Raw genomic sequence first — 26,247 nt, 5'->3', positions numbered from 1 at the left:
CTCAAAATGTAGCTATTAAATTTCACAATGATCGTAAAGTAGAGTTACCTTTCTTTGCTGTTTATCACTTCTCTATAAGTAGTCCACTAAACATTAACATCAAATACCATGTTGATGTATTCTTTCATAATTAAATAATCATGATTATGTCATAAAAATCAGGACAAGTTACTTTCTTAAAGTCATTTGCCCCATGGCCACTGGCCGCTGCAAAGCAGCGAAAGTACCGCCCTGGGTGACCAAGATGAAAATACAGTTGTCCATCAATGGAACCAAGAACCAAGAAAAGTTGGTACCGCTTAATCAACTCAGGAAGCACAAAAGCAAGCGGTCAATTACATCACATCATAAGCTGACGAACTTCCTACTTCACCACACTGCATTGCACTGCCCAGTCTTCAGAATGCAAATGAAATGAATGCAATACACATACAGTATTTGCATTCTCAAACTACATCTCAAAACATCATTAATTCTCCACTAGGGAGGTTCAACACATGTTCACTGTAGATGAAATGACGAGATTTTGCTTCTGGCACATACCTGCACATGAGCTATAGGGGAGGTAACTCTGGGTGCTGGGGCATAAGACATCAGAAAAAATACAGGGGTGTTTTTTCAACGGTTCAACATTTTCATGAAAATGTTACCAACAGAATTTATTAAAACAAAGTTCTACCTGTCACAGGATATTTGTAGCAGTAGTAAATGCAGATATGTAACCCAAGGAGGACCTCTTCAAAAAAACAATGATCTTTTGTGCCAAGTCCAAGATTTAGCTCCCTTGACTTTACTTTGATTATCACTGTATTGTGCAGCACATTTACTTATACGCTAAAGCATAAGAATCTAGAGTGCACACATTATCTTGAACCTGCAATGCATTACTAATATGTATATTAGTTGATGTAAGTTATTTCTGGTATAAAAGGATGTGGGTGTGTGCAGCTTTAATTATTATATCTGTTATTAATATATCATCGTGTTTCCTGGGGCCTTTGATTTTATCGTAACTAACTTGTGCAAGAAACATATCACATGTGCTGAGGGATTGCCATACTGTTATGGATGTTTTTTTTGTTTTTCCCCTATCTATACTTGCTGCTTTGTTAGTTTCACTGACCTGTGAAGATCTAGGTTAGAACTGATCTTCAGTAACCCATGCTTGTTGTAAGAGGCAACCAATGTGATCGAATGGTCAGGCTTGCTGGCCCGTTTGACTGGTGTCATTGATGCTCATGCTGTTGATCACTGGATTGTCTGGTCCAGACTTATTACATATTATTTACATATAGCTGGAATACTGCTGAGTGGGGTGTTAAAAAAAACCATTAGTTTCATACTATAAAGATGCTGTCAGGAACTTGATGTGAAAATCAAGTGGAATCAAGTCTTATAACCCCATCAAGTGGGAAGTGCAACTGTTACAATAGACAAGAGTGAAACTAACCTGCTTCTATAAGGAGAGCCCCAGCAGTGTGGGTGCGGCCAGGAGATGGGCTGTAGTCCGTGGTGGAGGATCGCCTGTAGGCTGGCCTGGTCATCGAGATGGCCACAGGGCTGGATCTGGCTTGATGGATTCTGGATAAGTCAGTGAACCTTCATCATCCTGCTATGTTTGAAACCAGCATAATGCTGAACATTGAGATTTTTCTGGGCTACATCTTGTTTTACTCTGGACCACAGCATTAGCCTTACAGTTCAGTTTCAGTCTTACTGTTCAGTTGTACCTGATGATGGGGGTAGAACAAGCCCCGAAACGTTATGGTCCAGAATAAAACAAGGAGTTGTAATGCAGTTTTAATGCCCATTAAGCATCCAGTATAATGCTTCCTTTGAAAAACTTCATCATCCTCATTATAATGCTGCTATTGTTAAGCTTCATTATAAAGCCATCTATGTAACTCCTCTGTGTCATGCTAACTTTGCATACCCCCCATATCATGCTTAAGATACCCTAATCACAATGCCAAATTAGGAAACCCTCAGTACAATGCCAACTTTGGAAACCCTCAGTAAACCTTACATAATTCACTAAATTTTCCACTTTGGTCAAATTCAAGGTAACATATCAAATTTTGAAACTTGGTACGTTGTTGTTTAACACCGCACTCAGCAACATTCCAGCTATGTGGCAGCAGTCTGTAAATAGACAGGCAGGTGTGAGTCTGGACAGGCAATCCAGAGATCAACAACATGAGCATCAATCAACGCTACTGGGATTCAATGATGTGTCAACAAAGTCAGCAAGTCTGACCATCCAGCAGTCACCTCTTACAGCAAGTATGGGTTCTATAAGACCAATTCTAACCCAGATCTTCACAGGTTTAATTGTGAAGGATTTCCAAAGCTAATTCGAAATCATTGCATTCCAAGACACTTACTTCAGACTTTCAAGATCACATTCGTCTGCAGCTATGTCCATCCCAGACACATGAGCTTGTGTCTCAGGACTCTGGGACAGGAGGGCAGAGGACGTAGAGGACAGAGTGGTGGTGTTCTGATAGGTCTTGAAGGAGAACTGAGGACCCATCCACAACCTCCTGTGGGGCCCAACATGGGTGATGATTTCAACCTGCAACACAAGGGTATGAAGTACATAGAGTTCCAAAACATGTATAAGACTAACAAGAAGAGCTCTATGGATGTAGAACTTCTTTACTTCTTTACTATTACTGTGAAAGAGATTTCATTGAAGCTACTAACACTGCTATCAAGCAAGTGATAATCTACACACTCTACCGTACATCACCTCCCTGTCGTTAAACAGTCAAGCAGTCTTAGTCCTATTGCTTTATTGACTACAAAATCACTGTTTTCCCCATTTAATCCTTCCCTACTTAATTCTGCTTGTGTAAGAATTGTCTTCTTGTGTAAGCATCCTCCAGCCTTGTACATCAGCCTTACAACAATCAACTTATCTTTAAACTTTACTATGTATACCAAGAGAGACAAACAAAGGATCACAGGAAAATTCAAGCGTTCCTTTAATATACTGAACATCATTGAAAACGCACCACCTGTAAATTTTGAAATAAGGCAATAGAATCTTTTGGAAATGGAAAATTAATGGTGGGAATTTTGATAATAACACACTAGATCGTAAATAACGCTCTACAGTAAAAAACGGATCGTTCGAACATATAATCGAACACATCACATGAAAACAACAAAATTCATGCACATCACACACGAAGGGCACAAATTGCATGCAGAAAGCATGCTGTTCAGGGGTATAAATGACCTTCGGCACAAAACCGTTCTCATTTTCACAGTACTTTCGTAAGTAAAGTTTTTTTCACCATGCCAAGATTGTCACCAGAGGAACGAGAACAGGCCTTGGGTATGTTGCAGGTCGGCGCTTCAAGCAGAAACATTGCACGACGATTTGGGTGTCATCATTCGACCATTCTGAGGCTTGCTAACAGATACCAACAAACAGGAACCAGCAGGGACCGGCAACGCCCAGGTCAGGCACGTGTTACCACCCCTCGTCAAGATCGAGACATTGTACGGCGCCATATTCGGGATCGAACTTTGCCCGCTGCCAGAACCGCCAACGCTGTCCAGGGTCGACGTGGTTTGATCAGCGCTTCCACCGTCCGACGCCGTCTCCGTGCGGCAGGGTTACGTTGTCGACGCCCTTATGTTGCACCCATCCTGACTGACAGGCATCGCCGTGAATGCCGACAATGGGCTGAACAGCATCGTGTGTGGTTGTTACGACGTTGGCATGGTGTGGTGTTCTCCGACGAGTCGCGTTTTCACTTGCGAAATGCTGACGGGCGTCTACGGGTATGGCGTCGACGGGGTGAACGTTATCATCAGGATTGTGTTGTGCAAACCGATCGGTGGGGTGGAGACAGCATTATGGTGTGGGGAGGGATAAGTTATCACCACAGAACCGCTCTGATTGTTTGTCGTGGCAGAGTGAATGCCGTTTACTACCGTGACAACATTCTTCAGAACAACGTCGTTCCCTTCTTTCACCAGCATCAAGATCTGCACACATTTCAACATGACAATGCACGAGCCCACACTGCACGTGTTTCGATACAGTATCTGGCTAACAACAACATTCCTCTACTTCATTGGCCTGCATTGTCACCAGATTTGTCACCCATCGAACACTTGTGGGATTACATCGGCCAACGCCTCGCACGTTGTCCGCAGATCAACAACCTTGGGGAACTCGACAATGCCTTGCAGCAAGAGTGGAATGCAGTGCCTCAGGACTTTATTCAGAGACTTATCCGTTCAATGAGGAGACGTTGCACAGCTTGTGTTGCTGCTAACGGGGGTCATACACGCTACTGACTTTCCATTTTGACCCCATCTTTATTTCATTGTCAGCTGCATTAAATCTTCACTGTTTTGCTTAATTGTTTTTTGCTTCTTTTCTTTATCAAACATTGGTCTACACAAATATGTAAAATTTACATAGATTGCTCACTTCTGCTCTTAGAAATCCACAATTTTAGGGGTGGTGCGTTTTCAATGATGTTCAGTATATTTTCCAGTTTTCATCACCAGCTTTGAATAGTGCTGTGGTAATGAAAACTGAAAAACATTAAAGGAACACTTGAATTTTCCTGTGATCCTTTGTTCGTTTCTCTCAGTATATATACATAGACTGAAACATAAATCATGAAGAATGTGGCTCACATGATTATTTTTCAAATTAATTTCACTAATATTCATACATGTCTTCTAACGCAACATAATTTGATTGCTTGTGTAAAGTAAAATGAGGATTCTGAGGATTTCTAAACACTATCAACAGAGATATTCCATATATAAAACACTGAGCCAATGGGTGATACTTGACGGAAGTCAAATTAAAAAATAAATGAATGAAAGTTTTTTAATGAAGATCATAACTAAGTTGTGTCGCTTTTCAGCTTCACTTCACCAATGTCTCAGTACCTGGGACAGCCACTGTTCGTCAAGGTCGTCCTTGGTGCTGTGGTCAGAGGAAAGGCTGTCTCTGGAGTCATGGCGAGATACTGGATCCATCTCGGACATGTCTGACAATTAGACAGAATTATGTAAATAGGGCTATCTAAGATATACCATTCTACATTAAATACAGTAAGTAGGTGTTTGGAGATTGTTGACAGGTGGAGGTTACAGGGGTGTGAGGGTGTGTGTTTGCTCTATGTAAAGACCATTAAATAGGTGACAGATGAGGCAGTACATCGGATGTATGTCAACACAGGACAGTGACTGACCTGGGAAAAGGGTGGGCTGTTGACTGACCACAGCTTCACTGGCCACCACGAGGGGATTGCTGGGCTGCTGGGGCTTTACTTCTGTCGAAGTTTTACTTCTGAAAACAAACACAACTTCAAAAGTCTTCATGGCTGACACACAGATGCATGGCTGCTCCCTATCCAACACTCCAAGTATGATGACAAGATGGCTGCTGTTGCTACTAGACATCTGTGTTTCAGAACACGTTTCTGTTCAGTACACCAGCATCATGTATGTGTAAGTCTGCATTATTTATGCACAACTCTGCATCATTGCATCATTTATTACTTCATTAAATTGGTGCTAAGTGACCTAGGATCAACATTGGGAGAATCTAACAAACTGAGCCCAGGATCAGACTATGAAGGCATCATCCTCATCAAGTGAACCAGTCAGTTTTCACACTTATATTTGTAAAATATCAAGTAAAGAGACAAATCAGTTCACCTCTGCAACAACCACTGCAGTCTGCCAGATACGCCCAGATCTAGAGGACTGTCATCTGCGACCCGATCCCCACCAGGCCGAGCCCGGGGTTCCAGACTGTACTCAATCAGACTCCCATGCTGCCCCATGATAAACAGGGACTCAGCTGGTTTCTTTGTACCCTCTGGAAAAAACAACACCAGTAGCTTATCAAATGTATATATTCCAATAATGGTAGCCAAAGAACAACACTGAAAGACTTCCAGACTCGAAGAATCATGTAAGATAGATATGTCACAATATAGTCACAATGAAATTGCCTTTCTGTTCACATGACCTACGAGTCATAAGTTCTACTTACTATTCCCCTCACCTGCATATGTCACCCTTACTTAGTACTGCTTCAAAATATCAGAACATCTAACCACACTATTATATATATGTGAATATGACACACTCGGTACTTAATTAGAGTATGCATTTTGAGTGAGTGAGTGAGTGAGTGAGTGAGTGACAGAGTGACGGAGTGAGTGCGGGAGGGAGGATGGGAGCCAGCGAGCGAGCAAGCATGGTGGACACCTGAAATCAGCTTCATACATTGCACCCATGTGGGCATTTGTAATAAGGCTTTGTAAGAAGACTTTGTAACAAGCTTATAATTGGAAACCAACACAAACCACTTGATTGATCCTTATTTAAAGACTCACTCACCTCTTCTCTCCACAGTGAGATTCTGTGTACCAATGGATGAGACCCTGGGTACCGCAAAGAAAGCAGCCACACTGAAAATGCTGTCACTACTGGTGGCATGGGTCGGGCTCTGTTGCCTGCCCCCTGTCCCCACCCCAGGACCAATCCCTGGCAGACTCAGCTGTTGTTTGAGCTGAGCCAGGGGGTAGATGGTTGTGGGGTGGGGGTAGGGGGGTAGGCGGGGATTACCCATGTTGTTGTTCAGGGCGTTGTGTCGGATCAGTGTTGGGTACTGGTCTGGAATCCCTGCAAATTTGGAAGTTCCATGTCAGGAAGAACATGTCAAGAAGAGTATAATCTGTAAACCATAGCTTGTCTGTTGTTTAATGTTGTACATAACAATATTCCAGCCATATAAAAGCAGTCTATAAATCTCTAAGTCTCAACCAGACAATCCATCTAGAGATCTTTTGACCAATAACTCATACGGTTAGCTTGCCATTTGATAAGACGCCAACAAAGTTCATCACTTAGCCTTACCATCTGGCCAAATTTTATCACCAGTAACAAGCACATGATTAACGAAGGGCCATTACTAAAAACAGGAAACTAACAAGAAAAACGAAGAATCCAATATCATGGAGAGAACAAAACAATGCCTAATATTGGGCAACAGCTGGCACCTTTGAATAACTGTTTGAAATGCCATGACATTCTGTTAGGAATAAGTTGAATATCCCAGTTCAAGAATAAATTTACGTAGATCCAGTACATCTTTTACGTCAGGGATAAATTATAATAGCTCCAGGGGTAATGATGATTTTAAGGGGAGTTCACCCATTTTGTTCTGAAGTCCTCAGTTTTATCTTACCTCACTCATAAATGTCATTTACTGACTGGACTAAGCACTCTTCTACTATTTTCAATGTACCCCACTTACAAGCAAGGTACACTGCAGTGTACCCCACTGTCAATGACAGCTCAATCGATACTTAATGGTACTTCTTTATCTCGAATAATATTGAATAACACATGATGCACAGAAATTACCAATGTTTTGCGAATGCAAACTGATGGAAAAAACATTTTTCTTGTTTCATCTTCAAAATCTAGTGATGGCTATGAAAACTGCCTCGCATTCTAAAAAATAAATTTTGACAAAACGTTTAAATGTTGTCCCTGTGAATAGGAAGGGATGGGAGGCTTCACTGATTTCGTACATGATGTAGGGGGGTCACTTACTTTGTAAAACAAAATTAGGGTAGGGATGTCATTCACATTGCACATCCTTCTCCATAAAACTCATCATCAGCCCCAGGAGTCATAAATTATGAACAGTCCAGAAGCTCAAACTGTAACTTCTCCGTAACAATTTTTACAAGTACATTCCTGTGTTCAATAGGCAACTCACACAGCTAGATACAGGCATATTACAAAACTCTATCACCAATAAGATGTGATGCAGCTGAGAATAGCAAATCATCAAAGTGACTTAATTCCATTAAACAACCATCATGTTTTTCTATCAGTCCCTCCTGGATTCTGCGGCAAATTTTTAAGAATTCCGCGGCAAATTTAGGCAAAGTTTGCATCATATTTTTCAATAGTCTGCAAAACATTCTGCTTAAAACATTTAGAAAAAACAAAAAAAAACATTATACAGACCTTCAAAGTTTAATTCTCAAACACAGATATAAAATTAAGTCGACAGTACACTTCATATCTTGAGTAAGTTTGAGAATTAAACACTCGCTGAAAGTTATTTGTCTCCTCTCACTTGTAACTTTGATGCAGACGAACAACTTCCGGTTTCATGCAAATAACAATTTTATATTTAAACAAAATCTGAAATAATTTCTATTTTCAAAATGATCAATTTTGAGAATGTAATTGCTGTTTCAGATTCATCTAATTTTACTTGAAACATGCCTAAAACTTGCTTTATTATTAAAGTATCTTTAATCGTAATTATTTTGAAAATGTTGTCACAATAAATCTGTCTGTTCGTTTTATGTGTAACCGATCCTACTTCTGACATTAACTCAACTTTTCGTTTCGGTTGTCAGTCAGGTTTCACTCAATTTTTAAAATAACCCAATTCCGTGGCAGAAAAGTGGCAAATTCTGTACGGATTCTGCACTAAAATGCATTTTCCACGGACCAGACATTTTTCTACATGGAAAGGTAAATTCAGCGATATTTTTCTGCAACCGCTGAACCGCGGAATCCATAAGGGACTGTTCTGTTGTGACTTCATTATGTACCTGATGAGCCGGGACTGCCAGACAACACTGGGCTTCGACGTCCCGGTGAAGCATGGTCAATCTCATCCAGACCAGCACTCTTGTGAAAGCGGCTCATCCTGTTGACCACACGAGGACTGCAGTGGGTTCTCATGCTTACTGCACCTGTAACAAGACACATGGTCAGTTGGAGTCCACAGTATAACTACATGACTATGGATTATGTTGGTTTGAAAACTTTGAAGTCTAATTAGTGTTGGTTTTAATATTTACCTAAAAAGTTGTAAGTAGGTTAAATTGTAAATTATGTGAGTGAATGTGTTCTTTTGGCAAGATTCCAGAAATTTCAAAACATGGGACACCATATATGGGCTCTACACATTGTACCAATGTGGGAAATCGACCTCTAGCATTGCTTCAACCAATAGGCTACCCCATCACCCTACAATCTTCAAAAAAGAAAACAGAGTAGAATAAGACCAGGAGAATGAATAATACAAAGAATAAAGGATAAAACTGTGACCTCACTAGGAAGAAACAAGGCAAGGGTAATCAAGACGAAGTATATAATTTGGATAGATATTCTGACTTGCAATAGACTGTTCTCTTACCTCCATATGGAGTGATAGGGAACACATGAGTTGTTCCTCTATGTGTTGTCACAGCAACCCAGCGAGTGTCAAGTGTGAAGGTGATGTCAATGACCTGAAATTTAGAACAGATGAAAAATAACATTCTTAGCCAAGGTCCTCTAAGCATGTGAATAAGTTCCTTGTGAGGAGCTACAGGGATGGACCATTACAACAGTAGTGAATAGTACCTACATTCAAAGACCTACCTTTGCTGTGGAATCTCCTCTGCGTAGAGTATACAGATGATGAACTGATCCCAGTGAGGAGCTATAGGGGTGGACCATCATGTACAGTAGTGAATAGTACCTACATTCAAAGACCTACCTTTGCTGTCGTATCTCCTCTGTGTAGAGTATACAGATGATGAACTGATCCCAGTGAGGAGCTATAGGGGTGGACCATCATGTACAGTAGTGAATAGTACCTACATTCAAAGACCTACCTTTGCTGTCGTATCTCCTCTGTGTAGTGTATACAGATGATGAACTGATCCCAGTGAGGAGCTATAGGGGTGGACCATCATGTACAGTAGTGAATAGTACCTACATTCAAAGACCTACCTTTGCTGTCGTATCTCCTCTGTGTAGAGTATACAGATGATGAACTGATCCCAGTGAGGAGCTATAGGGGTGGACCATCATGTACAGTAGTGAATAGTACCTACATTTAAAGACCTACCTTTGCTGTCGTATCTCCTCTGTGTAGAGTATACAGATGATGAACTGATCCCAGTGAGGAGCTATAGGGGTGGACCATCATGTACAGTAGTGAATAGTACCTACATTCAAAGACCTACCTTTGCTGTCGTATCTCCTCTGTGTAGAGTATACAGATGATGAACTGATCCCAGTGAGGAGCTATAGGGGTGGACCATCATGTACAGTAGTGAATAGTACCTACATTCAAAGACCTACCTTTGCTGTCGTATCTCCTCTGTGTAGAGTATACAGATGATGAACTGATCCCAGTGAGGAGCTATAGGGGTGGACCATCATGTACAGTAGTGAATAGTACCTACATTCAAAGACCTACCTTTGCTGTGGAATCTCCTCTGTATAGTGTATACACTTGATACATTGCCCCTAGTGAGGAGCTACAGGAGTGGACCATCATGTACAGTAAGTGAATAGTAATTCCATTCAAAGACCTACCTTTGCAGTCGTATCTCCTCTTTGTAATGTACACAGATGATGAACTGCCCCTAGTGAGAAGCTACAGGGGTGGACCATCATGTACAGTAGTGAATAGTAATTCCATTCAAAGACCTACCTTTGCTGTCGTATCTCCTCTTTGTAATGTACACAGATGATGAACTGCCCCTAGTGAGAAGCTACAGGGGTGGACCATCATGTACAGTAGTGAATAGTAATTCCATTCAAAGACCTACCTTTGCAGTCGTATCTCCTCTTTGTAATGTACACAGATGATGAACTGCCCCTAGTGAGAAGCTACAGGGGTGGACCATCATGTACAGTAGTGAATAGTAATTCCATTCAAAGACCTACCTTTGCTGTGGTATCTCCTCTTTGTAATGTACACAGATGATGAACTGCCCCTAGTGAGAAGCTACAGGGGTGGACCATCATGTACAGTAGTGAATAGTAATTCCATTCAAAGACCTACCTTTGCAGTCGTATCTCCTCTTTGTAATGTACACAGATGATGAACTGCCCCTAGTGAGAAGCTACAGGGGTGGACCATCATGTACAGTAAGTGAATAGTAATTCCATTCAAAGACCTACCTTTGCAGTCGTATCTCCTCTTTGTAATGTACACAGATGATGAACTGCCCCTAGTGAGAAGCTACAGGGGTGGACCATCATGTACAGTAGTGAATAGTAATTCCATTCAAAGACCTACCTTTGCAGTCGTATCTCCTCTTTGTAATGTACACAGATGATGAACTGCCCCTAGTGAGAAGCTACAGGAGTGGGCCATGATGTACAGTAGTGAATAGTAATTCCATTCAAAGACCTACCTTTGCAGTCGTATCTCCTCTTTGTAATGTACACAGATGATGAACTGCCCCTAGTGAGAAGCCACAGGGGTGGACCATCATGTACAGTAAGTGAATAGTAATTCCATTCAAAGACCTACCTTTGCAGTCGTATCTCCTCTTTGTAATGTACACAGATGATGAACTGCCCCTAGTGAGAAGCCACAGGGGTGGACCATCATGTACAGTAGTGAATAGTAATTCCATTTAAAGACCTACCTTTGCTGTGGTATCTCCTTTTTGTAATGTACACAGATGATGAACTGCCCCTAGTGAGAAGCTACAGGGGCGGACCATCATGTACAGTAGTGAATAGTAATTCCATTCAAAGACCTACCTTTGCAGTCGTATCTCCTCTTTGTAATGTACACAGATGATGAACTGCCCCTAGTGAGAAGCTACAGGGGTGGACCATCATGTACAGTAGTGAATAGTAATTCCATTCAAAGACCTACCTTTGCAGTCGTATCTCCTCTTTGTAATGTACACAGATGATGAACTGCCCCTAGTGAGAAGCCACAGGGGTGGACCATCATGTACAGTAAGTGAATAGTAATTCCATTCAAAGACCTACCTTTGCAGTCGTATCTCCTCTTTGTAATGTACACAGATGATGAACTGCCCCTAGTGAGAAGCTACAGGGGTGGACCATCATGTACAGTAAGTGAATAGTAATTCCATTCAAAGACCTACCTTTGCAGTCGTATCTCCTCTTTGTAATGTACACAGATGATGAACTGCCCCTAGTGAGAAGCTACAGGGGCGGACCATCATGTACAGTAGTGAATAGTAATTCCATTCAAAGACCTACCTTTGCAGTCGTATCTCCTCTTTGTAATGTACACAGATGATGAACTGCCCCTAGTGAGAAGCTACAGGGGTGGACCATCATGTACAGTAGTGAATAGTAATTCCATTCAAAGACCTACCTTTGCAGTCGTATCTCCTCTTTGTAATGTACACAGATGATGAACTGCCCCTAGTGAGAAGCTACAGGGGTGGACCATCATGTACAGTAGTGAATAGTAATTCCATTCAAAGACCTACCTTTGCTGTCGTATCTCCTTTTTGTAATGTACACAGATGATGAACTGCCCCTAGTGAGAAGCTACAGGGGCGGACCATCATGTACAGTAGTGAATAGTAATTCCATTCAAAGACCTACCTTTGCTGTCGTATCTCCTCTTTGTAATGTACACAGATGATGAACTGCCTCTAGTGAGAAGCCACAGGGGTGGACCATCATGTACAGTAGTGAATAGTAATTCCATTTAAAGACCTACCTTTGCAGTCGTATCTCCTCTTTGTAATGTACACAGATGATGAACTGCCTCTAGTGAGAAGCCACAGGGGTGGACCATCATGTACAGTAGTGAATAGTAATTCCATTTAAAGACCTACCTTTGCTGTGGTATCTCCTTTTTGTAATGTACACAGATGATGAACTGCCCCTAGTGAGAAGCTACAGGGGTGGACCATCATGTACAGTAGTGAATAGTAATTCCATTCAAAGACCTACCTTTGCAGTCGTATCTCCTCTTTGTAATGTACACAGATGATGAACTGCCTCTAGTGAGAAGCCACAGGGGTGGACCATCATGTACAGTAGTGAATAGTAATTCCATTTAAAGACCTACCTTTGCTGTGGTATCTCCTCTGTGTAGTGTATACAGATGATGAACTGCCCCCAGTGAGGAGCTACAGGGGTGGGCCATCAGGCGGAAGATATGAAAGTTGTGTCCCAGTTTACAAGCAGTCAACAGCAGCGTCCCACTTTGATCAAACCCCATAGCAGCAACTGGCTCATTGGCATGTGCATGAAAGTGGGCAATCAGACCATCGCAGTCCTGATCATCATTCACATGGAACTGAAAGAAATGAGTGTGTGAGTGTTCATCATTCCCTGGTTGAAACTTCATCAATGTTTGTCACAAGTGGCATCTTGCTCCCCACTACATGTCAAACTCCACTATATCCAGTCATGTTTTCAGATGGAACATTCCTAAGCTACTACCCTAGCAACTAGTGCCCTAGATCCTGCTACATAATGAGCTGTGTTTACATTAAGATGAGTGAGTGAGTGAGTGAGTGAGTGAGTGAGTGAGTGAGTGAGTGAGTGAGTGAGTGAGTGAGTGAGTGAGTGAGTGAGTGAGTGAGTGAGTGAGTGAGTGAGTGAGTGAGTGAGTATGTTTGGTTTTACATTGCTGTTAGCAATATTTCAGCATTACCATGGTGGGGAACACCGGATATTGGCATCCTACATTGTACTCATGTACAGGTCTTTGGTAAGACAGGCAAACACTTTAACCAGTAGGATACCCCACCACACCTCACAAACAGGAAGCTATGTGGAATAGACAGCATCCCTTACGTAACATTGTCTAGGAAAAATACTTTCTACAGTCTTATTAAACTGTTCAATTCTTATGAATACAATTAGTTCCACAAGTTCATCGATTATCAATGACACAAATGTGATCACTAAACCAGTAATTCAATGAGACACACCAGCACTATTTAGAATGTCACATGTTGGGTCCATATTGAATGTAAAAAGTAGCATATAAGAACACTAGCATCTTGGGTACATCTGGGTGATTTCACTCACATGGCTGCCTGCTACAGTCTGCATGTCAATGACAGATACGATCCCTGGCCTGTAGTTGTTGTCAACTTGGGAAGTTGTCTCCCCTTTCTTGGCAATCGGTGCACTCTTGTTGCCGGTCACACTGCTCATCATTGCCTCACCAAACATCGTCAGCCCTTTGAATGCTCCCTGGGGCAGGATACAAACTTTGTTTACATAGTTCTGGTATAACACTCAATTCTAAAACATCTCATGGTCATGAAGAAAGCAGGTCAAAAGTTCATAAGAACTGTCATTCAAACATGTCCAATAAAAAGCATTTCAAAGATACCTGTAATAACAATAGTACCATGCATGGCTGTAACAATCTGAAATCATACTGGTTTTCTGGTGGTGGTTCGTCAAGGTACAATGCTCTAGTTAACACTGTCAGCCCATACAGTAATACTTCTCCCTTACACCCACTACTTGTTTTATTCCTGATGGCAAGGTAATTACAAGTATCACTTTTTAACATTGTTTGCTATGCAACCGACACCAACACCCTGTCCCTCTCATCCACAACAAAGACAGTATCTCACCTTGGCTGCACTGATGACTGTCGCAGCATAAGACTGGGCTCCGTCTCCTGACATACCACCACACGACTGGTGCATAGAAACCAGCTGAAGTCAAGAGCAAAAACAAATTCACCATAAAAATTTCAAAACAACTACCTCTGACTAAAACATAATGCTGACCCATGCATCTATATCAAAGTTAATCCATAACTGAATATAACAGAATCAATATATCTATGTCATTTCAAACAACTAGACAATCTGTAAGTTCAACGAAGATAAAACAAACAAATTATCTTGAAACTGATACAGTTCCTTCCCTGACACATGTCTGATCACTAATCATTACCCGTCTGTCAGCATACGCCAGCCATCTTGTACCCAGAGCTACAGGGTTAACATTGGGCCCTGGACATGGATAGCAACCTGCAATGAAACAGTCACTTGTTAGAGAAACAGGTTCAGTATTTTACAATAAAACAGACATAAATCTTCAGTCCTAACTGTTTCCACATAGACCAACATATACATGATAGAGTGCAGAAGGATCAAGATGACGATACATCTTTATGCAATATTTTGCGGTGATAAATGTCAGGTGATGAACTATTAACTTGGTGACAAGCTACTGACCTGATACCCAGAACAGCTCGCGGAACTGACATGTCTCATACACTGCCAGCTTCTCTTGAAACACAACCACAAGGAACCTGGAGAATATTTGAAATGGCAAGATAAACTCCAAAAGAGACAATAGTGAAATGATGCAGAAACGAAAATCAGTTGCACAGCTGTAGAATCCCATTGTTTGAATCACGTATTATACAATCATAACTTCATGATATACTTAACAAAACAGCACTTCATAAATGAATGTGGGTGAGTTAAAATTTTACATGGCATTTGAGCTGCATGTACCAACATTTGGGCTGGGGCAATACACAATGTCACGATAGGATACATATCACAATATTTTACCTGCGATACGATACGTATCATGATACATAAACCTTGAAAGAATGACACAGTATTAAGATTTAAACTGATTTATTTCAAGGTATTTGTTTATAACAATAAACTAAATTCTAATAAACAAGCAGGTAATTACTTCATATTTGTGTATTTTTCTCTAAATAAGTACTTTAACATGTTTAGGATAATACTGCTTTGGAAAAAAGTCGTTTTGAATCAATACACCAGTCAACGATACAATAGCTGTATCAAACTTGAATGTATCACAATGTATTGGTGCATTAGCTGTATCAAACTTGAATGTATCACAATGTATTGGTGCATCAGTAAACTGTCCTAACCAACATCTTCCTTCACTTCATCCACTGTTCTCACAACCTGGTAGGTGCTGTGAATTGTCCTAACCTACACCTTCCTTCACGTCATCCATTGTTCTCACAACCTGGTAGGTGCTGTGAATTGTCCTAACCTACACCTTCCTTCACGTCATCCATTGTTCTCACAACTTGGTAGGTGCTATGAATTGTCCTAACCTACATCTTCCTTCACTTCATCCATTGTTCTCACAACCTGTTAGGTTCTGTGAATTGTCCTAACCAACATATTATTTCCCCATCATTCACTGTTCTAACAACCTGGTAGGTGCTGTGAATTGTCTTCAGTCTCTGTGTATAGCACACTTAGACACAGCCTGAGTCTTAACATGTCACCCAAGGTCACTCACCTTTTGTTACACTCAATGTTGAGGACTGGCAGTGTCTTGAAGGAGATATGGTGTACCTCATCTCCAGATCTCAGTGAGACTAGCTTCACACTACAGAACGGCTGACCAGCACTGGAACACAATACAACTATCACCACATGGATGTACAAAGTGAGTGGTAGCAGACACAATGGAGATTAAGGTGTCATTCGTTATGCCAAGGTTAGCTTGCTGGTTATTTAAAGCCACAGTCAGCAATATTCCAACTATATGGTGGTGGTCTGTAACATAGTAAATACTGGGATACGATGACATGTGTCAACCATGCCGATCCCGTGAGTTGCTTACAACAAGCATAGGTTGTGGAGGACCATTTCAAACCGGGATGTTCACAAGTTCGTGGCAGGGTTCCAAGGTTGATTCCCCATTTGGTATAACTAAATCACCATGAATGAGGTTCATTTCTGGCGCATCTGCTGGACTGTGAAGGGTTTATTATGGTGTATGCCCTATTAACCTGTTGATCAATAATAGAATGTTCACCATGCTCTAACAAATCTAAGGAAGTACTGATCGTGAATGAACATTAATCCAGCTTTTTGACATCTACCAGTATGTAAGCATGCTTTCTGACCGGTCATATTAATTGCTCTGCCTGGCATTTTTATATACTCTCAGACAAGCAAGTGAGTGAGTATGCTTTTATATCACTTTTAGCAAAATTACAGCAATGTCACTGCAAGGGGCACCAGAAATGGGCTTAACACATTGGACCCAAGTGGGGACTAGAAGCCCAGTCTCCAGTGTGATCAGTCAATGCCTTAATGGCTACCCAAACCATCCCTAACCAGTGATGGATATCATGAACAACATTCATATTACATTTAATTGAACAAGCAACAGGTCAAAACATCCAAATCCATAAAGTCACCACTTAGACCATGCCTAGTATTTATAGATGCAACAGGAATCAGGATTCTCTAAATGGTTCAGAATTTAGAATGAGTTTAGAGCATCTTTATATAGTGTCTTCTGAAAGATACATCTCACGTCTCAATGTGTGTAGCTGAAACATGGTACATGATGTGATCACACATGTGACGGGTCGTACCTTGAAGAGTCACACATGGCAAACAGAGGTCTTTTTCCGCCAAAGGAGTCAATATCTGCAAACACTGCAAAAAAATTCATATCTTTAACCATTTAGAGCAAAGTGTTTATTGTAATGACAGCATTATCTTATAACATGCACTATTGTAAGGACGTAACATGGGTGGGGATTGGGAAGGATTTTCTACTCTGACTTAATATGTTTACATTGAACTCTTTCAACAGTATCAATTTTCCTATTCCCTAATCAGCTATGCAACATGGGTTGGCTGAGGAGGAGACGGGTTGATCTAAAATGGACATCATAGACACCCCTAACCCCAACGTCATCTACAAAATCATTGCCACCCACCCCACCCTCTCTAAAAATTCAAAAGCATTTGTATATACAATGTTGATGACCCCAACCACCTCCCCAAAACAAAAAGGGTGACCCTCCTTAAAATCATTATTACCCCCCGCCCCCCTCCTCCCTAGTCATAAATTATGAACACTCCCTTAAATCCGTGAAACCAGGATGCACTTTTTTCAAAATATTTTGTTTTGTTTGTAAAAATCCTGCTAATTTTAACAACTCCACATACATGGTACAAATACAAAGTATCATCCAAAGTAATTCTGCATATGACATTTATCACTGATAAAAGGGTTGCCATAGTGACTAGTTCTTCACATTTGAATTTGAATTTACAGCTAAGAACAACATTCAGGAACTCAATTTGAAAAATGAATATTAGCTGCTATATGTAAATGTCAGTGGGGCAACAATCAAGTTGAATGTCTAAAAGATAGATTTAACATCAATTTAAAAATTTCAAAACTTAAATGTGGTATTGCACAAGGAAAGCAATTTGATAAAGGGAGATAACTCATTACCTGGTTCTGGCGTTGGTAATACCCGAAGTATTCTCACTGGTCCCTGGCGGAGCGACATCACTTCCTGTGCCTCGCCATTGCTCTGAAGATGCAAAAACTCCATTAATTTCAAGCAAACAAATCTCCTTGTCCTATGTGCTATGAGTTGATAAACATGGTAAAGAGCAGTTCATGCATAACTGTTGTCCTATAACTATATTCCTACTGTCTAAGCAACACTTCACTTCCAAACCATTGTTTGTCAGGACATTGCTGGACTATACCTGACGCAATCTGCTGGATCTGTCTTGGGTGATGATGATACCAAACCAGAGCAGACACAAACAGAATTAACTCCATGGATGCCAATAAAATATATCTTATAATATCACTAATAGCAGTTAAACCTAATTGATATTTTCTTGCCATTAGTAAAATGGGATACAGGGGTGCCCAGTGGTTAAAATGTTCACTTGTTACACCAGATACACAGGTTTGATTTGTGTAAAGTCCATTTCTGGTGTTTGTAGCCATGATATTGCTGAATACTGCTCAAAGAAGTGTAAAACCATCCTCACTCACTCATAACAATAGACCTAAACATTTCAAAATTGGGACAGGCCATTTCCCATGTCATCCACCCAATCGCAAATTTTTACTTGTTGTCAAGCATGTTCAGTGTCATGCTCCCATGTGAAGAGAGTCACATGTCATCAGTCTGGTCACAGCTGAAAACAGAGCTTGATGGAAGGAATGTTTGTGTCCAGTAAGTTCTGTTTTCATTTCTGCAAATGTCCAGAACACAGATGGTCAAAGAATTGTCTCATGAGCCTGTGAATAAACATTTCCTTGGGATTGGGCAGAGTTTACTCAGAGTTTACCTGATGCATCATCCATGAAGGTTTTTCAAATCTAATAAAAGGTCATCCTATCACACAGGCTCACTGACTCGTGTCACATGACACATGTCATCCGTTCCAAACTGCACAGATCGATGCTCATGCTGTTGATCACTGGATTGTCTGGTCTGTACTCAATTATTTACAGCACTGCCATACAGCTGGAATATTGCAGAGTGAGGCATAAAACTTAATTCACTTACTCATCCTATCAGAATGAAAGATGTGATTCTGATGAAACTCAACTTACTGTCACATGCCATATTTGGACGCCGTTACTGTAGCCGATGATCAACAACAATGGAGGACCTCCCGGCTCATTCACATGGAAATTGGGGTTGTGGGACAAATCTGAAACAAACACATCGGCACTATGACATAGATTGTTTGACGGTGTGATTTAAACATGTCCACACTGTGTGAATTCTGTGTCAGATTAAGATATCTTCTTCACAGCTACTGAGAATCAGACACTCCTAAATATATTGTAACTAGACTGTGAAATCAGGACCTGTCGAAGATATTGCTCATCTTGGCAAGCACTTTCAGTCTTAACTGTGTGGTACAGTTTATATCATAGTGCCAGTTCTCACAAGACATTGATTAATCAGAGCTAAGTAATCGATCAATAATTGATTGTAACCACAAACCTCACAACAAAACTAATATTGGCAATATTTAAACTGGATACAATATTATAACACTGTGCAAACGAAACAGGCACTGATTGATACCATGATCAAAACGATCGAGGAAACTGACTGTGGTGGTTTCATGTAGTCTTGTGCTCAGAGCTCAAGTCACAAATCAGGTGAAGTTAGGAAATGTTGGTCGTGGAGAGTCCATGGATAGGTGATCATGTTGACTCCTGAGAGTTTCTAAGAAGCACATCATGTGGTCTCATGTGGTCTCATCTTAGGCAAGTGAGTTTGTTCACCCAGCACAAAATGGGTACCTGGTGGCATAGGTCATTGACTTCAACCTTCCAAGCACCTTACAGGAAGCTTGGGTTCTCCAGGGTAATAATGTGCTGTACTTTGATTGTTAAGCATTCATCTAGTGAATGGAGTGGAGAACAATATAAATGCATTTATCATTTTATTGATTATTTCATACATGCATGCTCATCGATTGTTTCCCACGCTCATAAATAATCGCACAAACGACTCATTGATCATTCGATAAATTGCTCCAGCACCACTAAATTCTATAGATTCAGCTGGACTTACTGCTGTGTAAAACAACATTCACTCTCTCTTATATTCAAAACGTTTCCTTATTTTTTAAGGAAACAATTAATTGTATTGCCTTACCATTCACATCACATCTCTCAAACTTCACCCATAGAATCTTGTCCTTGTCATCTGTTTTCTGAGTTCCACTGTATGCCTACAACAGCAAAAAATATAACACAATAAACATCAGTGAACATACATTCATAAATAAACATAAACATATGTGAAGAAACATCAGTCAGTAAACATGGGAAATAAGTGTAAGTCATTTCAGTTATACACCATTTTAGCAATAACGCAGCAAGGGACACCAGAAATGGACTTAATACATTGTACCCATGTGAGTTATCGAACCCAGGTCTTCAGCTTGATGACTGAATGCTTTAATCACCCCACTGTGCCTCTTTGGAAATAAACAGAAACAGGGCCCTGTTTAAAAAAGCCCTCTAAGCTTAAGATCTCGTAACTTTTCTTGTAGCATTCATACCTACCATATTGTAACATAGGAAGTATGAACGCTATGAGAAAAGAAAAAGATCTGAGGTTTACAAGATCTCTTTGTGAAAGACCACACATAAAAACTTGATCTGTCACACAGATTTTTAACTCGATCTCTCACATAGATCATTGTCTGGTAAGTTGAGGAAGTGACATTTCCAATCACCATTGAATTTTACAGTTGGCCGAAACATCAGGCCTGGGCCCTCCAACAGAATCTCTTAGCTCTTTGATCAGGACTCCAAAGGATTGTTTATATTCTATTTTAATCTGCTACCAGCTTTTGACCCAATTTAATTGTACATGAAAGTTGGTACCAGGGCACTGAGCTCAGTGTTGGCAGTCAGGAGTTCAGCCATGTTGCTACTAGTTTCACAATCATCAGTTAGCTGTCAAAAACAATGTCTCCTGTGATCAATGGCTGCCAACTCTTTCTGGAAAATATAATCGGAGGTTGTTTCCGCATCCAAGAATCATTTTACATGACTTACATTTTCTTAAAACTAATTATTCAAAAGATTATGACCTAAATATATTCCTCTAACATATCAAACCTAACAAACTTGTTAACATTTTTTTTTTCATTTGATTGGTGTACAATGACTCACCTGTACCTGGGGCACCACATCAGCAATCAGGTCCACCACACTCTCCACCACAGACTTGTCACTGTAAGAAAAACAAATAAGGATAGAATTGTGGCTGAAAATATCTTACAATGATTACTGTCAATCAATACTAATCATATCACTCAGACTAATCACGGAAATCACATACCTACCAAAGTAGTGATGTTCATGTGATGACAGTGATGTTTAAGTGATGCAGTGCAATTTGGGAGTAGGTGGTATATAATGGAAATCACGTATCTACCAAAACAGTGATGTTTAAGTGATGCGGTTCAACTTGGGAGTAGGTGGTATATAATGGAAATCACGTATCTACCAAAACAGTGATGTTTAAGTGATGCGGTGCAACTTGGGAGTAGGTGGTATATAATGGAAATCACGTATCTACCAAAACAGTGATGTTTAAGTGATGCGGTTCAACTTGGGAGTAGGTGGTATATAATGGAAATCACGTATCTACCAAAACAGTGATGTTTAAGTGATGCGGTGCAACTTGGGAGTAGGTGGTATATAATGGAAATCACGTATCTACCAAAACAGTGATGTTTAAGTGATGCGGTGCAACTTGGGAGTAGGTGGTATATAACGGAAATCACGTATCTACCAAAACAGTGATGTTTAAGTGATGCGGTGCAACTTGGGAGTAGGTGGTATATAATGGAAATCACGTATCTACCAAAACAGTGATGTTCATGTAAAGCCAGTGATGTTTAAGTGATACGATGCCGTTTGGGAGTAATTTGTGTATACTGTCACAAACAGTATTTCAGTGATTTGCCTTTAGTACTCAAAAGTAAAAACCTTTACGGCAGAGATCCACACCTCTATAACTGCTGTTCATTTCAGCAGAATCAATTTCTAGTTCTCAAGTATTATAATTATAACTTTTAGTTGGTTAGATGTTCAATGCAGCTTTCAGCAATCTTCCAGCTATACAGCGATAGCCTGTAAATAATCAAACCTGGACAAACAATCCAGTGATCAACATCATGAGCATCGATGTACTGAATTGGGCTATGATGACATGTTTTAACCAAGTCAACCAGTCGGAGCACTTGATTCCGTTATTCGCCTTTCAGTAAAGTTGTGGGTGTCATCAGCGCGATCCACACCTTATGAATGAGACATTTTAATTACTGCAAAAGAATAAGTGTGTGCGATGTTTTTGAAACATAAAAGTTTCAGATCAATGGTTGGAACAGTTTCTGTTCAAATTGGACATGGACATGGCCAAAGCAACCACTGCATATTATTATTAGTATTAGTATTATTATTATAGGATATTTATAAAGTGCATATTGTCAGGCAACTAGTGATGGTTCAAGATGCTGGCATATATATTTCCCCTGATCACTGGATGTCAATCTCAGCGGCTCATTGTAGTATCAGTCTGAAGTCCCTGGGGAGGATACAACCCTTGCTGCCTCTAGGCGCACAGAGTTAATTGTACCAGTCTCATCCTATCGAGGTACTCATTCACAGCTGGGTGGACTGGGACACATAGTCACAGTACTTTGTCCAAGTTTACCCCACGTTGCAACTAGGTGTTTGAACATATTCATATGGCCAACAACTGGTCATATTATACCAACAGATTCGTGGGTTCTGTTAGCGTACATTGTTGTGTACTGTTCACTAGAGGTTGTGACAACACGGTAAAAGTCTGCACAAAAAGTTGACTCCAAAGTTTTTATACCCGGTCACAGGTGGCCTCAATCCTGACACCTCACTGGATCACTACTCTGGCACTTTAGCCAGCTTGCCCACTTTACATCTGAACACAAACATCAATACAGTGGAATTTGTCAAACCAACCCAGACTCTGTGCAATGCGTTTTTCTCCACAATCTGGACTACTCTCTGAGTCCCAGCAAAACTGTTCTTAATTTATCATTAAAGCTTGCTTTGTAACCCAGACTTTCTCAATTACGAATTACTGACTAAAATAATAGTCCTGACATTATAGTGACAATCAATTGCTACGAGAACAATGCTTTGTAACTTTGATGAAGCTGACTTAAGTAACAGTCAGCTGAATAAACATCTCTGTTACTTCTGATCAAATGAGGTAAATTAATTAATTCTATCAACACACACTAATTAGTGTCCCTGTCATTTTACTCAGTCAGTTTGCAGTCTCATTAATGTCCAATTACTTGCTGTTCGCACATTCACTTGAAAATGAACAGGCTCCATCTAAAGTTTGTTGGATATGATATGATTTTCATAAAAGTGATATTTGATGTGAATTATGTCAATGTCTTAAACTTGAGGCTTCACTTACTAAACTGCCCCAAACAGCCTGTCCTTATTACTGCAAGTGACACATGGGAATGACAGTCATTAAAAACCTTGTATTAATGAAGGTTGAAAGAAGCATGCAACCTAGTTTAAAGAGCATGTGAAACATGTTTTGCTTGTTCATCATGTTCCTACAATGTAAGTCGGTAATATAGTCTGGTTCATAATTATTGAGAATTTTTCTTCTTACTTTGAGCTATCCTAACACATCAACTGATTCACTGATACTTAAAACTAAGTAATGGTATAAGGGAGGTAACTCATCTTGGCCTACTGAGTATAGTACAATTAGAGTTACCTCCCCTGAATTTGTAGCAGACGTCATTTCCCTCAGCACTGTCAACAATGTCTGCTGAAGATAAAAGAAGGTTGATTTTTGAGTTGTGTAATCAAGGAATTGATGATGTAAATACATTGGCAGAGAGAACAGGAACTCCTCTTTCTACTGTGTATAGGATTAGGAAGAATTTTAAAGAGGGAAAGGATTTGGGGCACCAGAAAGGAGCAGGGAGACCCAGAAAATTGGACTTCTCAGATCGCGTCCGGCTGGGAATTTTAGCGTCTAAAAAGCAAAGGGCAAGCATCTCCAACATCAGGTATGAAATGATAGAAAGGGGATGAACAGTTGTATCAAAATCTACAGTTAGAAGAAATTTGATTGATCTTGGATGGGAGAAAAAGACTGGAATTCCTTCTCCTCTCATGAAACAAGAACATAAAGACAGGCGTGTTGAGTGGTGTTTGGCACATGAAAACTTTGACTGGGAAAATGTGATTTTTACTGATGAAAGCTCAATATGGGTATATCCCAATAATGTGAAAATATGGACAAAGTCTGCATCAGCACCGTTGTATCGACGATCTAAATACAGCCCAAAGTTTCATGTATGGGGAGGGATATCCTTATTAGGAACGATCCCGCTGTGTGTGTTTGAGGGAAATCTGACAAGTCAACGCCACACTAACATATTAGATAATTTTCTCCTTCCAAGTGCACATGTGTTTTATGGAAATGACTGGATTTTGCAGCAAGATAATGATCCTAAACACACCGCAAAACATGCCAAGCAGTGGTTTCAGGAGAAAAATGTGACTGCATTACCATTTCCTGCATATAGTCCTGACTTAAATCCCATTGAGAACATTTGTGGGATGATGAAGGAATGTGTGAATCAAAAGGGGTTGACAAAAATTGAAGACATGAAGAGAGAAGTGGTCCGATACTGGGACAGCATAACCCACGAGACACTAACCTCTCTGATAGGAAGTATGCCTACCCGTCTTAGACTGTGCCGTGAAGCTCAAGGAGACTTGATAAAATATTAAATTGTTACCTACACAACATGAAAAGGTCAGTTCACTTTCACAATACATTCAATTTTATCTGATTTGTTCTCGTTTAATAATATGAAATGCTTTAGCTATTCTCAATAATTTTGAACCATACTGTACGTCCTAACACGATCGTAAAATGAAGATACATTATTAGCAAATGTGATCCTGTAAACAACCAACAACAGCACTAGCTTAATTTTCATTCTTTGTAACTCTTATACTTTATAATGTTATTTGTACCATTTCTATAAGACAATAAACTTCCACAAAAGATAAAATCGGACACATAGCAAACAATACGAAGATTGGGATAAAAGTAAACTCAGAATATAAACATTTCTGTCATTTCTGTCTTGTATTATTAATAACTACGGGCGAAATTGGTATTATTTGCACCTGTAAGCTTGGGGCCTCACTGATGCGCAGCTAAAACGGGATGTTCTTCTCGGAGAATCTGCGGCCATTTCGATCTACACGATCAAGCCAATTTAAGGGACTAAACATCCACTTGTTACTTGAAAATACTTCGTCCTTACATTTACAGCTGATGTTTTCGTAGGAAGTGACGTCACATGTTTTCGTCCCACAATGCAGTACTGTCAGAATGGGCGGTAACTCTTGTGTGCACATGATTCTGTGAACAAGATTCCACGTAATATACACACTGAGTCTTAGCAAGGCTGGTCACATGGAACTCTTGGGAGGATGCAACATATGTCATATTTGGGATTTCACTTTCACTCTTGGGAGGAGCCAGTACAAAACCTGTTTTTGCAGTGAAATGTGGGAAAGAGTTCCTCCCGTATCCCCATCTTTTTACATAGTACATTTGCTCCAGTAGAGTACTCCACCGGGGTAGTATTCCAACACTGAAATGCATAATGATTTTCATCTCTTTTCTAGTTTATTGAATGCAGATATTTATGGCCAGGTATGCATGTCAGTTTGTAATTTTGGTTTATGATGGGGGTAGGGGTACAGACATGTGCCAGCTGACATTATCTACAGGCCAAATAATCATAGTTCTGAGGTAGCCGAGAACAGCTCCTCAGTGAGAGAGACATGAAGAGAGACATTCAAACGACGTGGAATCTTACATATGCTCAATAACTAAAAAATAGTCATAACGTTGATGTAGCTGTAGCAGAGATGCTCAATTACCATATTTATCACAACCAACAATTAAAAATTATTGAACGTGAAGACATGGTTACTAGTACGTGTATTTGTACCTTATTTGTTTGGCTGTTTGTCGATACAAGTCGGTTGGGTCAGATCTCGTGAAGACACACAAACCCTCTGGAAGTGCTTGTCTTATCGAGA

General features: G+C 40.3%; 1 protein-coding gene across 2 annotated transcripts in view; it reads right to left on the bottom strand.

The window, feature by feature from the left end:
- LOC137296951 (BCAS3 microtubule associated cell migration factor-like) overlaps positions 1–25,485 on the bottom strand; it is a 61,726-nt gene extending 36,241 nt beyond the window's left edge. For both annotated transcript variants that reach the window (XM_067828872.1, XM_067828881.1), the window contains exons 1-20: positions 25,321–25,485; positions 21,268–21,328; positions 20,240–20,315; positions 19,177–19,277; positions 18,049–18,130; positions 17,174–17,237; positions 16,084–16,194; positions 15,021–15,097; positions 14,737–14,813; positions 14,409–14,492; positions 13,849–14,016; positions 12,878–13,108; positions 9,224–9,317; positions 8,634–8,777; positions 6,391–6,675; positions 5,701–5,863; positions 5,232–5,329; positions 4,927–5,027; positions 2,385–2,575; positions 1,451–1,581 (exon numbers count right to left, since the gene is read on the bottom strand). In XM_067828872.1, the coding sequence (XP_067684973.1) occupies positions 1,451–1,581; positions 2,385–2,575; positions 4,927–5,027; positions 5,232–5,329; positions 5,701–5,863; positions 6,391–6,675; positions 8,634–8,777; positions 9,224–9,317; positions 12,878–13,108; positions 13,849–14,016; positions 14,409–14,492; positions 14,737–14,813; positions 15,021–15,097; positions 16,084–16,194; positions 17,174–17,237; positions 18,049–18,130; positions 19,177–19,277; positions 20,240–20,315; positions 21,268–21,328; positions 25,321–25,388 (2,407 nt within the window). In that variant the 5' untranslated portion in view covers positions 25,389–25,485. The remainder of the gene's footprint in view (positions 1–1,450; positions 1,582–2,384; positions 2,576–4,926; positions 5,028–5,231; positions 5,330–5,700; positions 5,864–6,390; positions 6,676–8,633; positions 8,778–9,223; positions 9,318–12,877; positions 13,109–13,848; positions 14,017–14,408; positions 14,493–14,736; positions 14,814–15,020; positions 15,098–16,083; positions 16,195–17,173; positions 17,238–18,048; positions 18,131–19,176; positions 19,278–20,239; positions 20,316–21,267; positions 21,329–25,320) is intronic.
- Between the last annotated feature and the right edge of the window lie 762 nt (positions 25,486–26,247).

The sequence above is a fragment of the Haliotis asinina genome, chromosome 1 (genome assembly GCF_037392515.1).
Source record: "Haliotis asinina isolate JCU_RB_2024 chromosome 1, JCU_Hal_asi_v2, whole genome shotgun sequence".
NCBI lineage: Eukaryota > Metazoa > Mollusca > Gastropoda > Lepetellida > Haliotidae > Haliotis > Haliotis asinina.
The sequence above is the reverse complement of the archived record's forward strand: the minus strand, read 5'-3'. Positions and strand labels throughout refer to the sequence as shown.